This window comes from Xenopus tropicalis, chromosome 1, assembly GCF_000004195.4.
Source record: "Xenopus tropicalis strain Nigerian chromosome 1, UCB_Xtro_10.0, whole genome shotgun sequence".
Lineage (NCBI taxonomy): Eukaryota > Metazoa > Chordata > Amphibia > Anura > Pipidae > Xenopus > Xenopus tropicalis.
The window spans coordinates 132,331,217-132,346,022 of NC_030677.2; the positions used below are offsets into that span (position 1 = coordinate 132,331,217).

The window sequence follows — 14,806 nt, forward strand, 5'->3', positions numbered from 1 at the left end:
ATGCATGTGGAAGATTTTGCTGTGAACAGACAACATGCGGTCAAAGGAGCTCTCCATGCAGGTGAAAGAAGCCATCCTTAAGCTGCAAAAACAGAAAAAACCCATCTAAGAAATTGCTACAATATTAGGAGTTGCAAAATCTACAGTTCGGTACATCCTGAGAAACCCAGCATCTGGTGATGTCCATGAGTTCAAGACTTCAGGCTGTCATTGCCAGCAAAGGGTTTTCTACCAAGTATTAGAAATGAACATTTTATTTCCAGTTATTTAATTTGTCCAATTACTTTTGAGTCTCTGAAATGAAGGGATTGTGTTTTAGTTGCCTCATATTTTTATGCAATCGTTTTGTTCCCCCACTGAATTAAAGTTGAAAGTCTGCACTTCAACTGCATCTGAGTTGTTTCATTTAAAATTCATTGAGGTAATGTACAGAACCAAAACTAGAAAAAAGTTGTCTCTGTCCAAATATTTATGGACCTAACTGTAAGTATTCTCAGATAGCCACATAATTGTAATTGAATTAAGCCCCTTTTGTGATTAGCTTAATCGGTGGTAAAATGAATAAACAGTGCCTGCATTCACAGCGAAACCTTGTTGGTTTTAACAGTGAAGGAAATTGCTAAGCAGGTTTTTGGCAGCCGTTCTACAGGATGATCTATTGTAAGCAGCATTTCCCAATGAAAGGCTCTGCCTGTTTACTGTACAACCTGTTCTTTTGAACATCACAGGCTTAGAGTGGCTAAAAATTCCAGAAATAAATGCAAACACTGCTCCTTAACGGACTGCTTGGCTCTGATATTTGCTGGCATTGCGCTGGAAGGCAGACTAAGACACAGCAGCTATTAAAGTGATGAGTCTGTTTCTTAAATTTGAAATTGTTTATTCACAGGAACGAGTAAAATCTGTGTTTCATGCCAAAGAGTTTGGAAAAATAATTAATTTCAGGACCCCAGAAGAAGCCAAGGTAAATATAGCCATACATTTTCTGAAGTGTGACTGTGAGTTTTACTAACAGATAATTATTAGTAACCCAATCAGTTCCCAGGAAATGTCAAGTGTACAAATAGCCCTGAATGGCAGAGCGTATGGTAGAAAATAACCAGGACTCAGTCCAAAATAGATGTAGTCTGCATTTAAAGAAGAGGTAAATATCATGCCATGCACTATAAGAAGGCAGAGTCCCAGCTACGGTTTCCTTGATCTCATTATGGGTTTGGAATTTTTAGATGAATCAATAGCAGACATGATCTGTTTTAGACATTGTTTACAAACTAAAGTTTAAAAGATATGGATGCTGAGCTAATAAATACAGTGTGTTTTTCCTTTGCCTCTCTTTTCCAGGGGACTGATTGTTGCCTATATAAGGATTAAAGTAGGAGCAGAAATGTAGCATATTGTTCCACAGAAATAATTAAAAAAAAAAAACATAGGGCCAATACTTCCCTGTAACGTACATGTTTACTTACCAAGAAAAGATCTTGCTGGTGGCAGGTGGAACCATATTTAGCCACAGAAGTTTTTTTGTAGCCATATTTCACTGTTGTGTCAGCACCTCCATATTTTATATCTTTTCCCTTCTGTGTGTGGCAAACTTTGTGTTCATATCACAAACTCTGCCAACTGTCCCAAATGCAATAAATACAGCAACATTTATATATGCTATTATTAAACAAGTATATACATCCCGCCTTCTTTTTATATGTACTGCCCTTTTTAGTGAGAGTAGTTTATTCTTTGTTAATATTACTCTGAAATGATTTGGGCTCTTTGGGCTTAACATAGTAAGTTAGGTTAAAAAAAGACGCATGTCCATCACGTTCAACCATAATGCCTATATATAACCTGCCTAACTGCTAGTTGATCCAGAGGAAGGCAAAAAACCCATCTAAAGCCTCTCTAATTTCCCGCAGAGGGGAAAAAATTCCTTCCTGACTCCAAGATGGCAATTGGACCAGTCCCTGGATCAACTTGTACTAAGAGCTATCTCCCATAACTCTGTATTCCTTCACTTGTACTGAGATCTATCTCCCATACCCCTGTATTCCCTCACTTGTACTGAGAGCTATCTCCCATAACCCTGTATTCCCTCACTTGCTAAGAATCCATCCAACCCATTTTTAAAGCTATATAATGTATCAGCCAGCACGACTGACTTAGCATGGGATTGAATCACAGAGCAGACTAGGGTTGTGTATATTACAAAAACTGTCAGTAACAGCATGCACGCAGGCTCACAGCAACTATTCATCTTCCTTTCCAAGTATATTCTTATTGTATGGCCGTTGAGAGACAGGAAATTCAGGAAACAACTGTGCACTTGCATAAGGTTGGACACTAATATCTGTGTATTGCTTTTAATTGCAGTGGATTCTGTGTAAACTGGAAGAAGTTAGAGACGCCCAAACCAAAACCTGAACGTTGCAAAAGAATGTCCAGCACCTGAGTGCACAGCAGTGTCAATCATTTGTAATATTTGTGTTAGATATTGTACTTTTATAAGGCATGACTATCCCATCTCTAATAATGATATACTCTCCAAATACGAGTGAAAATGAATGCCTCCATCACACGGTAAACCTTGTGGCTTGAATTTGCACCAAGGTATCACCTTGTAGACCCTGATATTTCAGATGTTTCAGTGTGAATTGGTTGGCCTTTAAGTAATTTACTCTGGGTTTCATACTTTTACCTCCAACACTTCTGAACCTTGTGCCCTTTCCTCAGCTGATGTGGTTTAAGCAAATGATGCACCTTTGGGCTGATCAACCAGAGATCTTTCAGTTTATTTTCTGGACTGTAGAAAGCCAATCAGAAGCCAAAATAACACCATCACAGGAAATGTTCTGGGGTCATGTGACACGCTTTATCACCAAAGATATGTTTTACATGTCTCTGGTGTATTATAACTGTATTTAAGCCAGAGTTAGGAATTTACATATGCCCCTCAAAGTTGTGCCAGTGTTTGCCTCAAGTTCTAAATTAGAAGAGGGATATTATTTGTTTGTTTTGCAGATAATGTCCCTGTAGCCCTAAAAGTAAATATACCCCCCATTTTGACACAAACTCATTCAGTTGGGCTTGCTCAGAAATGCTGTGTGAGCTTTCAGATATAAATGTATATATATTTGTAGACTATCCTTGACTCTGGACTGGAAAGGGTCATGGATTCTGGCACTTGAATTCCCTCTGCTTTTCCAGAGAATCAAACAATCCATCATTTCACAGTGGAACAAAGTAAGTGACCTATCTTGGTTTCCTCTCAGGCTATGGGATCAGGCATGTCTACCTAAAGAACAAATTACATACATTTATACTCATCTGAAAGTTCTGATATTTATCCACCTTTCCCATGTAAGCCTAACTGGATGAGTTCATGTCAAAATGTGGGAAATTTTATTTCATTAAAGCATCTTTTGTGTCATCTGCTGGTTCTAAAAAAAAAATTCCCTAGAGCGGAAGAGAAAGTGTAAACAAAACAGTGACTGGTGGGTAAACCTGTTTGTGCAGGCCTCACCGGAACATTTTGCATGAAAACCAAAGAACTTAGAGAAAAAAAGTGTCCCAGGGCAAGCGGCTTTATTCAGCAGCAATATCACCTTCCCAAGCAAAACATCTTTTCTTACAAGACCTCAAGTCCTAATGGGATCATATTTGTGTATGGAACCTTTTCATACATACTAATGAGAAATACTGGCACTTTAAATATTTTGGAGTAGTATCATTATATCAGGGATCTGATGAAAATCCAATGAACTCATTGTTTCTTAAAAGTTTAACTTTTTTATACATGTAGTTATAAATATCTCATGCACCAGTGTTAATATTCACCAAACTGCCTTGTGACACTGTATAAGTTCCGGCCAGTACAGTATCTCAATGCACACAGTATATTTATTCTGCATTATTTATAGAAGTATCAGTACGTGTGACATCAGGAATGTAAATGCAACTCACTTAACAAACACATGATTTTATAATATATAATATGTGTAAACATGCTTTTATTATGTGTTAAATCACTACTGTTATACACTCCTGACTGCTAATAAGAATTATGCATCATCTATGCTGTATGGTTATGATACAAGAAAAGTGAAATCCATGGGTGGTACATAGAAGCAGTTAGTAGATAAAGTATGGACTTTTTTAAACAAAAGAAGTCAAAAAGCCTTAACTTTGTAATCTGGTTATTTGTCCAGCCCTGTGCCATGAAGTAAATGGGTATTCGGAAAGGATATATTTATTATAAGGGGATATTTATTGTTGCTTGAATACTGCAGCTTATTGAGTTCAAAGCATCACATATGCATAGAAACAATATTGCTTGTATCTGCTTAGACATATAGAAAAGTTTAACCATTTGTTTCAAATCTGGAGAAGTGCAGTTGTGTTTTTTTTTTTTTGTTTTTTTACTTTTGATGAGTTTAATGGAAGCTCCCACACAATATTTATTGGATTGTAATAAAATAATATATTAAGCATTTCACTTATCAGAACAAGTAACCATTTGCCTTCAAACAATTCAAGTTCGGTCCCTAAGGATCTAAGTACCAAACAGCAGACATAATTGACATTTTTGCCTTACCTTCTATTTGAAACAATGTATGTACTATGTAAACCTCAAGGGATTGTATTTTGGTGCTACAATATTTCTGCACTAACACAATGTTGTTAATGTCTCTTTGGATTGTATTTTGTAAGTACACATAACAACATGAAGTGGTTCCATGTTAAGCTCATACCATGCCAAGAGAAAGCTTCCTGCTAAGCTGTAGTTACAGATGTATGCCTGCGACCTTCCACTTTCCTTGGTTTTACTTTTCATACATGAAATGTTCACAGCAGAAATGAGCTGCACTCCCATATTTCTCCCCAAATGGAAATGAATGTTTGTAATGATCAACGGAACTATGAATAAACTGAAAATGCAGCACTGCCTCTTATCCTCATCACTTTTAAATTAAACTCTGTGCAGCTAGTGGTGCTACTAAAATATGTGTATAATGACAGTATTATATATTTTTACATTAGTATGATTACAGCTTCATAGCATCGCAGCAGAAGGTGAAAAACTAGATAGTAATGTAAAAAAAATACCACAAGAAAAACACCAGGAGATCCGGATTTGTGGGCTGCAGGGCCCTGGCATGTACAATGCTGAAGTGATCATTGGCTGAGCAGATTTTTCAATACATCCAGTTAAAAATATCTAGAAAAGCTGTTCATTAGAGACCACATACACTGGTGTTTTACCAGTTAATAATGGAAAACAAATCTAGCATTGGCAGGTGTGTGGCCAACATACAGGTACTACATGGAAACAAATGAAGCTCAGATACAAAGAAGTGTGGAACAGGGGCATTTTGCCCCAACTAGATTTTTGCTTTGAAGCAGAATTTCCTTGCACTCCTAGAGCAGAGATCAGAGTATACTCAAGAGATGCTATTCAGAATGTTAGCAGGGCTGCCCTGCATATCACATGGGATGCCAGTCTGGTGAGACCTCTACTTGAATTCAAATCTTTATTGCATCTGTGTGAGCTGCACTCTGCACCAGCCAATGATACAGATACAAGCGCTCTTCATATTTGCACCCCTTAGTGCTTTAGCCAATAGCCCCTACCAACCTGAAAAATAAGGCTCTAGCACGCGTTTAGAGATACCTATAACTCTAAAGCCATACAGATTCACTGGCATAAAAGAAGCTATGTTAGCTGGATTTTATTCTGTAAGGTACAAATAAATGTTTCATTGGTTCCAATAGATTAGTCGCCCTAATAAATCTTCCTTGTCATGGGGGAGTAATCTCCCCTAACTACCATCCCACCGGCGAACATGTAAGTCGCCGGTGGGATGGTACACGCTGTGCAGGCGATTTCGGCAATTCGCGGGGCATTCTCGGCGATTTGCCGAAATCGTGCAGCCGCGTGTGCCATCCCACCGGTGACTTCCATTTTCGCCGGTGGGATGGCAACTTGGGGAGATTAGTCGCCCGCGGTTGCCTTCACCTGCCGGTGGGATGGCACACGCGGCGGCACGATTTCGCGCTAATCGCCAAAAAAGCCTCGCAAGTCTTTTTCGGCGATTCCCCGAAATCGAGCCGCCGTTTGTGCCATCCCACCGGCAGGTGAAGGCAACTCGGGGAGATTAGTCGCCTGCGAACAGGGAGATTTGTCGCGGGCGACTAATCTCCCCATGTGCCAGAGCCCTTAAAGATCCTTGAACAATCCTAGCATTTAAGCCTGAACACATGATATTAACATGCTAAGAGGCATGAATCTAAATGTATTACTGATGTAGAATATTTGGGCTGCTTTTTAAAACAAGGGAGAAAATAAAGATTTACCAAACTTTTGCATTCAACTATATATATACGGTATTAGCCAAATCCTGCAATTGTATAAAACGAAAATGAACAGGCTCTAGAAATGTTAATTTTTGTGATCACATTACCCAAAATACAAGAAGATTGTACCTAATTTCACATGTTTATGATATTTACTCAATGGTACAATGGTATTATTACTATAGTTTGGACAGGCCATACAGCATATTTAGCATATATATTGCTTAATATATCAACTGGGAATGAAACACATCAAGTTTATTAAATAAAACCCACAAAGAGAAAAATATATTCTTGCTGCTTTGGAAACAAATTTGAACAGCCAAACAAAATATATTAGCTCAAGTACAAATTGGTTCTTTCCATCAGCATGACTAATAAAGCTAATGCTAAAGGGAATCAAAATTTAAAAAGCAACTTGGTAAACTTACACTTTTTGTACTGAATATACATTTTCTGTTGTTAGCGGTTTTATGAAATATTTTGACAACTGAAAACCAGCAACCCTAAAGCTCACCACAAAATATTTACTCACTTTAACAAATGGGTGAATTCTAACTTCCACCCATTGATAAATAAACTTCTAAAAATCCTATAGGAATGAATAGAAATGGGTGAGTTTTTCTGTGGTGAGCTATCCATGTTCTTTGGTATCTGACTTCCTCTCTCAGAAAAAATCCTTCATTCCCGGGGCCAGAGTCTGTGCAGCTCTCTCCTCTCTCCCCATCCCATAAGAATTCATAAAACTCCCTCCCCCCACCCTTAGGAATGTGTAGTCTGAGCTATAACTGCTAAGCTGCAAGCAGGAAGCTAGAATGACCAAGCTAAAATGGCAGCTGCAATCTTAAACAGAGAAAGCTTCTAGGGCTCTTTACTCAGGTATGATAAAGCTTTCTGCAGAATAAATATAGCTTTCTAGGTGGCACTAATGTGGCGAATCTATTGCCAGCAAAATGACTTTCCTTCCTTCTCCTTTAAGGTGGCCATACACGAGCAGATTTCAGCTGCCAATTTGGGTCCTTCAGACTGATTCGGCAGCTTATCTGCCCATGAATGGGCCTACCCAACCGACATCTAGCCGAAAATTGAGCAGATCTCGATTAGGCAGGTTTGATTTTCCATTGGATCAGGGATCACATCAGCTCGTTGATGCAGTCCTTGGTCCAACCTAACCTACGCCTTCCATTGTAATTCAATCGTTTGTCTCTAGGGTGGACATATCGGGAGAAGATTCGCTCATTTGGTGACCTTGCCAAACAAGCAAATCTTAGACTCCTCAACAACATATCAACTTAGCCAACCTGTATCAACCAAGAAATTACCAGAAGGTAAAACCCCAGAGTCTTGTGGTTCATTTAATCATTTAGTAATCTTCTGTAATACTCATACTGGTGAATTCCACCCCCCACCCCCAAAAGGTGGTTATATCACATATTACTGACATTCCAAAACCTAACAGGAAAAATAGTATTTGCGGGGATTTATAAGCAAAGATCTGTATTAAATGGTGACATAAAATGTTTTGCCAACCTGACTGTCCCTAATGCAGAAACCTTTAAAGGGTAACTCTGGCTAGAGAATTCCACACAACACAGAATCCCCTTTTTAGATGCTAACAAAAGGAATCTTTTTAGATGCTGAAATCCAACTGCAAAGCAGTTTTTCTGCATCATTTAAAATCCTGGCAGGGAAGGAGGGTCTAAAACACTGATGTTACCAATTGTAACAACTGTTCCACAGCTTACAGACAGCATGGAGGGACTATATCATTCACAAGGCATACTGCAATGTTCCTTATTGAGATCACATGTGCAGGAATTGTGGGATTTGGAGGATGTAGGCTGAAGGCAGGCTGAGGACAGTCTACTACTGTTGCATTTTATTTGAGTCTCAAAATAGTCAGCCAGATCAGCAGCAGAGCAGGGGGCCAGGCTTAGGTAACTGTTCCAAACCATATTATTACATTAAAAATCATAAAAAGGCTGCATGTTTTTTAATTGATGTATATTGCAAAGTTGTGTTTAGGTGGAGTTCCTCCTTATTCACATCATTACCAATATGTATGGATCAGTCTATCTCTGTTTAAGCTACTAAACACCATGCTTCATTGCAGCTTAGAAGAGTCCATATATTTCCATCAAATTTCGATTCAGAAACCAGAGTCAATGACCATTTTTCTCTAAAATATATTTATTATCAATAAATGGTGCGATGCAATGAAGAGGGAATCAATTTTAAAGAGCAAGGTCTTCAACATTATTCAAATGCATCAAGAAGCAAATCATATCAATGGTTTCATCCACAATTCATAGTGCAATTTATGAAGGAAAAACATCTACTTTACAAAAGGTTGGAATAAATGATTGACTTCAGTACATGTTAAGATATCTTTGCTGGTAACTTAAGTCTCTTTTAAATTATAACATTACAGCTCATGTGTATGCAGCACAACAATAAACAGTTTCAGCAATTGTGCTTTTAGAGTTTCAAAAAATTTTTAAAAATAAAAAAAAGGAAAATTTGCCAACACCTCCTAGACTGGTCACAGCCTACAATTATATCACATTGTATAGAAAAGGTTCTTTTGTTTCTTTTAAAAATGGTGTCCTTTTTCCCATATGGATATAAATCTAAACTCAGTCCTATGGAATGTTCTCGCCATAAGCAGATCTCTGCTAGGACATTCGACTAAATGGAGACAAAAGTCATTCTGATATTTTGGAATCTTATTTAGTGTACATCAGTTTGATGCAAGTTATTTCCCGGCAGGTGAGCCCTACTGAATGAGAGAATATGGGGCAGATTTATCAAAGTACGATTTTCGTACCTTTAAAAAGCATTATTTGTATTAAATGCTATTTTTTTGTATTTTGCTTTTTAAACTACGAAAAAGTTGTATCTGAAATATGAAAAAATGGTATCTTATCGTATAATGTCCGAAAAGTACGTTTTTTTTTTGTATCCTAACGATTGTAAACTGCAGGAAAACCTTTCTGACTTTGAACCTTCAGTGCATGATTTTGGAAGCCTCCCATAGGACTCAATGGCTCTCTGCAGCTCCAACCTGGCCCAAGGAAAGTCACAATACCGAAGTTTGAATGAATCCAAAACTTTCGTACTCAGCATGACAATACGATTTTGTTGTGCTTTTTGTCACAAAGTACAAAAAAGTTGTGCAAATGTACGAAAAAGTCACAGAAAATACGCAAAAGTGGTAACCTTTAAAAACAAATACGAAATGTTTGTATTTGGACCTGTCGTACTTTGATGAATGTGCCCCTATATGTATATTTCCTTATACATATATATATATACACACACACATATTTATAAAGAAGTACATTTATTTACATGTATCATTACACTGCCTTTTCTTTCTGTGAGAGCCTTTGGTATTATGTTGTGGTGGTGTGGCACTATTAGATTTAACCGACTCCTGGCTGAGGACATATTTGTACAGTTCTATTAAATAAAAGCAAACAAAAACATCCCATGCTAAATGATATAGATGTTTCTGTTTAGAAAATGACATTCGAGAAAACGCAAAGTACACTCTAACATTACGTTTGAACGACCCCAATCTATTAAAAATAAAAAAAAATAAAAAATCATAAAATATTTCTTTAATTAATGGCAATGGCCACCCGTGACCCTAACAGTCTTTTGCTTTACAAAATAAAGGCAACTCTGGTTTTTAAACCTCCCCCCTCTCTAGACAGGAATTAGCAATAAAAAAAGTACTAGAATCGCCTTACCTTATACAAAGTTCTATGGAATATTCTCTTAAATATCCTTTTTTGTCATAACATTTCATAAAAACAACTACTAAACACCTTAAGAAGAATTATAAAAACAGCATGTACATTTCATACTTCCTTTTCTTTTAAAAAAAAAAAAAAAAAATGCAGTAAACGGATAGGAAATTACCTTCACTTTTCCTGATTACGTTTTTACCAGAGAATGTTACAGGAGTTCAGAACACGGTATAATGTGTAAGAACCTCTGAACACTGTACTGAGAGAAATCAAACCCTGGGCAGACGTTATTCAGGAGACTTAGGAGTTGCTCGGTACAGCGTGCCCGATAAATCCACCCAAGCAGTAGTCCCTGTCCCGGGCCTCTACACCAAATTGAATTCTCGCAGGTTTAACTGGAGGATAGTGTCTTTCACAGCAGCAAAAACAAATCTGATGTTCTCTGTATCCGTGGCACAAGTGAAGTGCGAGTAGATCACCTTCTCTTTGTCTGGATTCTGATCCTGGTACAGTTTGAGAATGAAGTCCCGGGCAGACTGGGAATCTTGTTTTGGACCTGGCCAAAAAAAAAAAGGCAAGTTTATTATTCCATGACTTCTTGGTATATTAAAGTAGCCTTTTTGAAATGTAAAAAATGTTCATTGACTCATACCTTGATTAATACATTCCCGTGTTTAGCAGCAGGCAGGAAAGAAGAATATGCAGTAAGCAGTGAAAAGAAAACAGTCTCCCCTACAGGTCAGCACATCAGAATTTACAAGACAATTCCCCAGTAAGCTTGATGTGCCAGTTGCCTTGTTTCACTATCTGGCATTACATTGAATGTAAATAAATACGTATATGGGACCTGTTATCCAGAATACTCAGGACCTGGGGTTTTCTGGATAACGGATTCTTCCGTAATTTGAATATCCATACCTTAAGGCTCCTAAAAATCATGTAAACACTAAATAAACCCAATAGGATTGTTTTGCCTCCAATAAGTATTAATTATATCTTAATTGGGATCAAGTACAAGGTACTGTTTTATTATTACAGAGAAAAAGAAAATCATATATAGAAATGTGAATTATTTAATTAAAATGGAGTTTATGAGAAATGGCCTTCCCATAATTTGGAGTTTTCTGGATATTGCGTTTCCAGATAATCCCATACGTGTATAACATTTTGCCTTATTAAAATAGCAGTCATGTATAGTTAGCTTAATTGCAATGTGGGATTAATTGAGCAAGTTAAAAAGACCAAGGATATAAATGCATACAGTATTACAGGTCAAAGTCCAGAATAAAGGAGCTTTGTTATTTTACTACAGGTATGGAACCTATTATACAGAATGCTTAGGATCTGGGGGGATTAAAATACACCCAAAGGGATTTTTTTTGCCTCCACTAAGGATTAATGATATTTTAGTTGGGATCAAGGACAGGGTACTGTTTCATTATTACAGAGCAAAAGGTAATTAGATGTATTTATTTATTAATATGGTGCCTATGGGAGATTGCCTTCCTGTAATGGGTTTCCAAATAACAGATCCCATACCTGTACTTATATATAGAAGGATATCACTGTACCATATTTTACAGCAACTGAACATATAGGCATCTGTAGAAATGCTCAGCTGTTATGCAGAAAATCCTACCTGTGAATTCTGGGAAGTAGTCAATGAGGTGGGAGTACATAATCTTTTCTTGCAGAAGATCCTTTTTGTTCAGAAAGAGAATAACCGAGGAATTCTGAAACCAGGGGTATGTTATGATGGTTCTGAACAGAGCCTTGCTTTCCTCCATTCGGTTCTATAAAGCAAATATAACATTGGTGACTTACAACAGACAGACCCCACAAAGGATGAACAGTGCAGCATAGTGGAGCCTATGTATTATCAGGCTTGCACCTAAATCATACCAATTGCTCAATTATGATGGGGTGCTGACTACGGAAAGCCATTCATCACCCTGATACAGCATTTGTTAGCTCTAACATAGAAAGAAAGTATATGCATAAAAACAAACCTTTTGTAGATGCGCACCCATGGGCAGAGAACTACTATTATTGAAACAGAGGCAGGTGAACTGGGGCCCCAGCTACTTTATAAAGCCCAGTGATTCTTTGAAAAAAACTTCTTTGCAGCCTTATAGTAATAAAGGATTTATATGTTTGACTGTGGCTCCTGAGTCCTGATATCGATTATTTTATTGTCCAAGTAAATAATAGTGTAGCCGGCCTGTAATCACTATTGGTGTAGGATGTATAATAAACGCATTACTATAATGATTTAAACCAAAAAAATACATTGTAAATATAACGATTTTCTCTCCAACGCTACTGCTTTTCTACAAATTAATATTAGGCAGACAATCCCAAACACAGATGGACACTGATTAACTGAACAATAGTAACTGACTAATTGGAGGAAAAAGAAATATCTACTTCTAATACACAAAGTCCTGAATAATTTATAAAATGTAGCCTTATAATTGATGTCATCTGTTATTGTCAGTGCACAATGATCTCAGCGTTCCATGGCTTCTACATATAAGCATATGGTCAAGAAAATCCTCAGTAACTCCTAATCGCCTTATATTTTACAACATGGGGTACATTAATACCTATATAACATAAATTGCATATTTTTGGAAATTAATATAAAATATTTTGCCGTAATCCAATTAGCTACGCATTTAAATGGCTAAGTAAAACTGATCCGACTCACTGGCTAGCACGATGATTGGTCGGATCACTCAGCACATATGTGATTAAATAGGTTATTGGTCAGTATGGGATTTTGACCAGTCAGTTTAGTTGGAAGTTCATCAAACTGCATAAAACATCATCTTTGGCCAGTATTAAAGTATATTTAACCTTAAAGTGATACTGACACGAAAAAACTACTTTTTAAAATATGAATCTACATAAAAAGTTGCCTATAGGTCATGTTGATCATTTTTTACTGATAGGGCTGCTTTTGTGAGTAATTGTTACTTGAAATTCCTAAACCTGACTGTTTTGCCAGCCTGACTGTCCCTTCTCAGCCTGTCAGTTATAGCTTCTAATGCTAACGGCCTATTGCTGCACAAATATGGCCGCCCCCTCATAGGGGAACATGGGGGATCAGATAGGAAATGTAAAAGCCTCAGGAAATACGTTTATGGCAAAATTATAAAGCTCATGCAAAGACAATGTTATGAAAGATGTAAAAAAGGTTTAATTTCTGGTGTCAGTATCACTTTAAGGACTCTCTGCAATCTGCACTTGAAATAAGGGGTGGGGGAAATTTAATTACTGGGCTACCAATATTCTTGTCACTATGAGAATAGCCATCAATGGAACTGATGTGGTTATATCTATAAAGTACTATATATGGCTTTATAGTTACCAAATCATTATAAAGGAGGTGGGGGACTGAATTTGTAAAATATGTGAATAATTTATATATTAGTTAAATGGCTTTTCAGGAGCTGTCACTAATTAAATTGCTGTTAGCATGTTAATAAAAAGTTTCTATATTCTGCATGTTTCCAGCAACCTCATGTAATGTTTATTGCCGTCTCACCTCATTGTCACATTCTGCAAGGACCTGATCATATTCACTTAATGCCACTAAGAAAATAATGGATGTAACGTTCTCAAAGCAGTGAATCCACTTCCGTCTTTCAGATCTCTGTCCCCCAACATCAACCATCCTATTGGGTTAAAAAAATAAAAAAAAACAAAAACCTTGTGAGAAATGTTTTTCTTTTCTGCCAACATTTAGAACACAAACTAGAGTAGAGGCCCTCTACTAGAATGTTGTTATCAGTTCTTCTTATAACAGCATAACAGATTGACTCGAAGGCTTTGGGAGATGATGTTTATGAAGGGAGAAAGACATTACCATTAATAAAAACCCTTGCCATACACGGAATGATCTGCTTGTTGGCAAGCTCACTAAATTAGAGGCTATTTGACTGGTCTAGCCACCAAAAAGGTGGGCCAAATCAGGCTAATCCAATTTAGCAGTCTAAGCAGATCCATTGGGAGAGGAACAACGCATCTGAGATTTTTAGGGTAAAGACACATGGAGCAAATAGTAAAGGCCCCCATACACGGGCCGACTATAGTTGCCGATATTGGTCCCTTGGACCGATTCGGCAGCTAATCGGCCCGTGTATGGGCAGAACAGAGCGGCCTGGCCGACCGAGATCTGGCCTGAAATTGGCCAGATATCGATTGGGCAGGTTAGAAAATCCAGACGCATCAGGGACCGCATCGGCTCGTTCATGCGGTCCCCGAACCGACTGCCCCATAATCTCAAATAGTGCTGGGCGGTATACCGGTAAAAACCGATCACCGGTTTTTTTTTTGAAACCGATATAAATTTTTGACATACCCCCATACCGGTGTGCTGAATACTTCCGGGTGCGCACGTGACGTCAGCGCGCACACTCTACAAAAGCGCCATCGCTAGGACGCATTCAGAGTCGGATACCAATGTGAGCTGTCGGGGGGTGCCTGGCCAGTAATTATATTTTATGTGAAGGGGATGGGTGGGGGTGGGTGGGTTATACTTATGTGAAGGGGATGGGGTTGTGTTTGGGGGGGTGGGGTGGGGTGGGGGGTTATATTTATGTGAAGGGGATGGGGGGGTGTTTGGGGTGGGTGGGTTATACTTATGTGAAGGGGATGGGGTTGTGTTTGGGGGGTGGGATGGGGTGGGGGGTTATATTTAT

At 38.0% G+C, this 14,806-nt stretch overlaps 2 protein-coding genes across 2 annotated transcripts in view; one reads left to right on the plus strand and one right to left on the minus strand.

Annotated features, from left to right (window-relative positions):
• vps13a (vacuolar protein sorting 13 homolog A) overlaps nt 1–4,936 on the plus strand; it is a 97,945-nt gene extending 93,009 nt beyond the window's left edge. Inside the window, exons 71-72 of the mRNA XM_031890907.1 lie at nt 890–964; nt 2,365–4,936. Of these exons, the coding sequence (XP_031746767.1) occupies nt 890–964; nt 2,365–2,415 (126 nt within the window). The 3' untranslated portion in view covers nt 2,416–4,936. The remainder of the gene's footprint in view (nt 1–889; nt 965–2,364) is intronic.
• A 3,581-nt stretch (nt 4,937–8,517) lies between these two features.
• gna14 (guanine nucleotide binding protein (G protein), alpha 14) overlaps nt 8,518–14,806 on the minus strand; it is an 85,520-nt gene continuing 79,231 nt past the window's right edge. The window contains 3 exon segments of the mRNA NM_001008053.2: nt 8,518–10,656; nt 11,740–11,893; nt 13,651–13,780. Of these exon segments, the coding sequence (NP_001008054.1) occupies nt 10,466–10,656; nt 11,740–11,893; nt 13,651–13,780 (475 nt within the window). The 3' untranslated portion in view covers nt 8,518–10,465.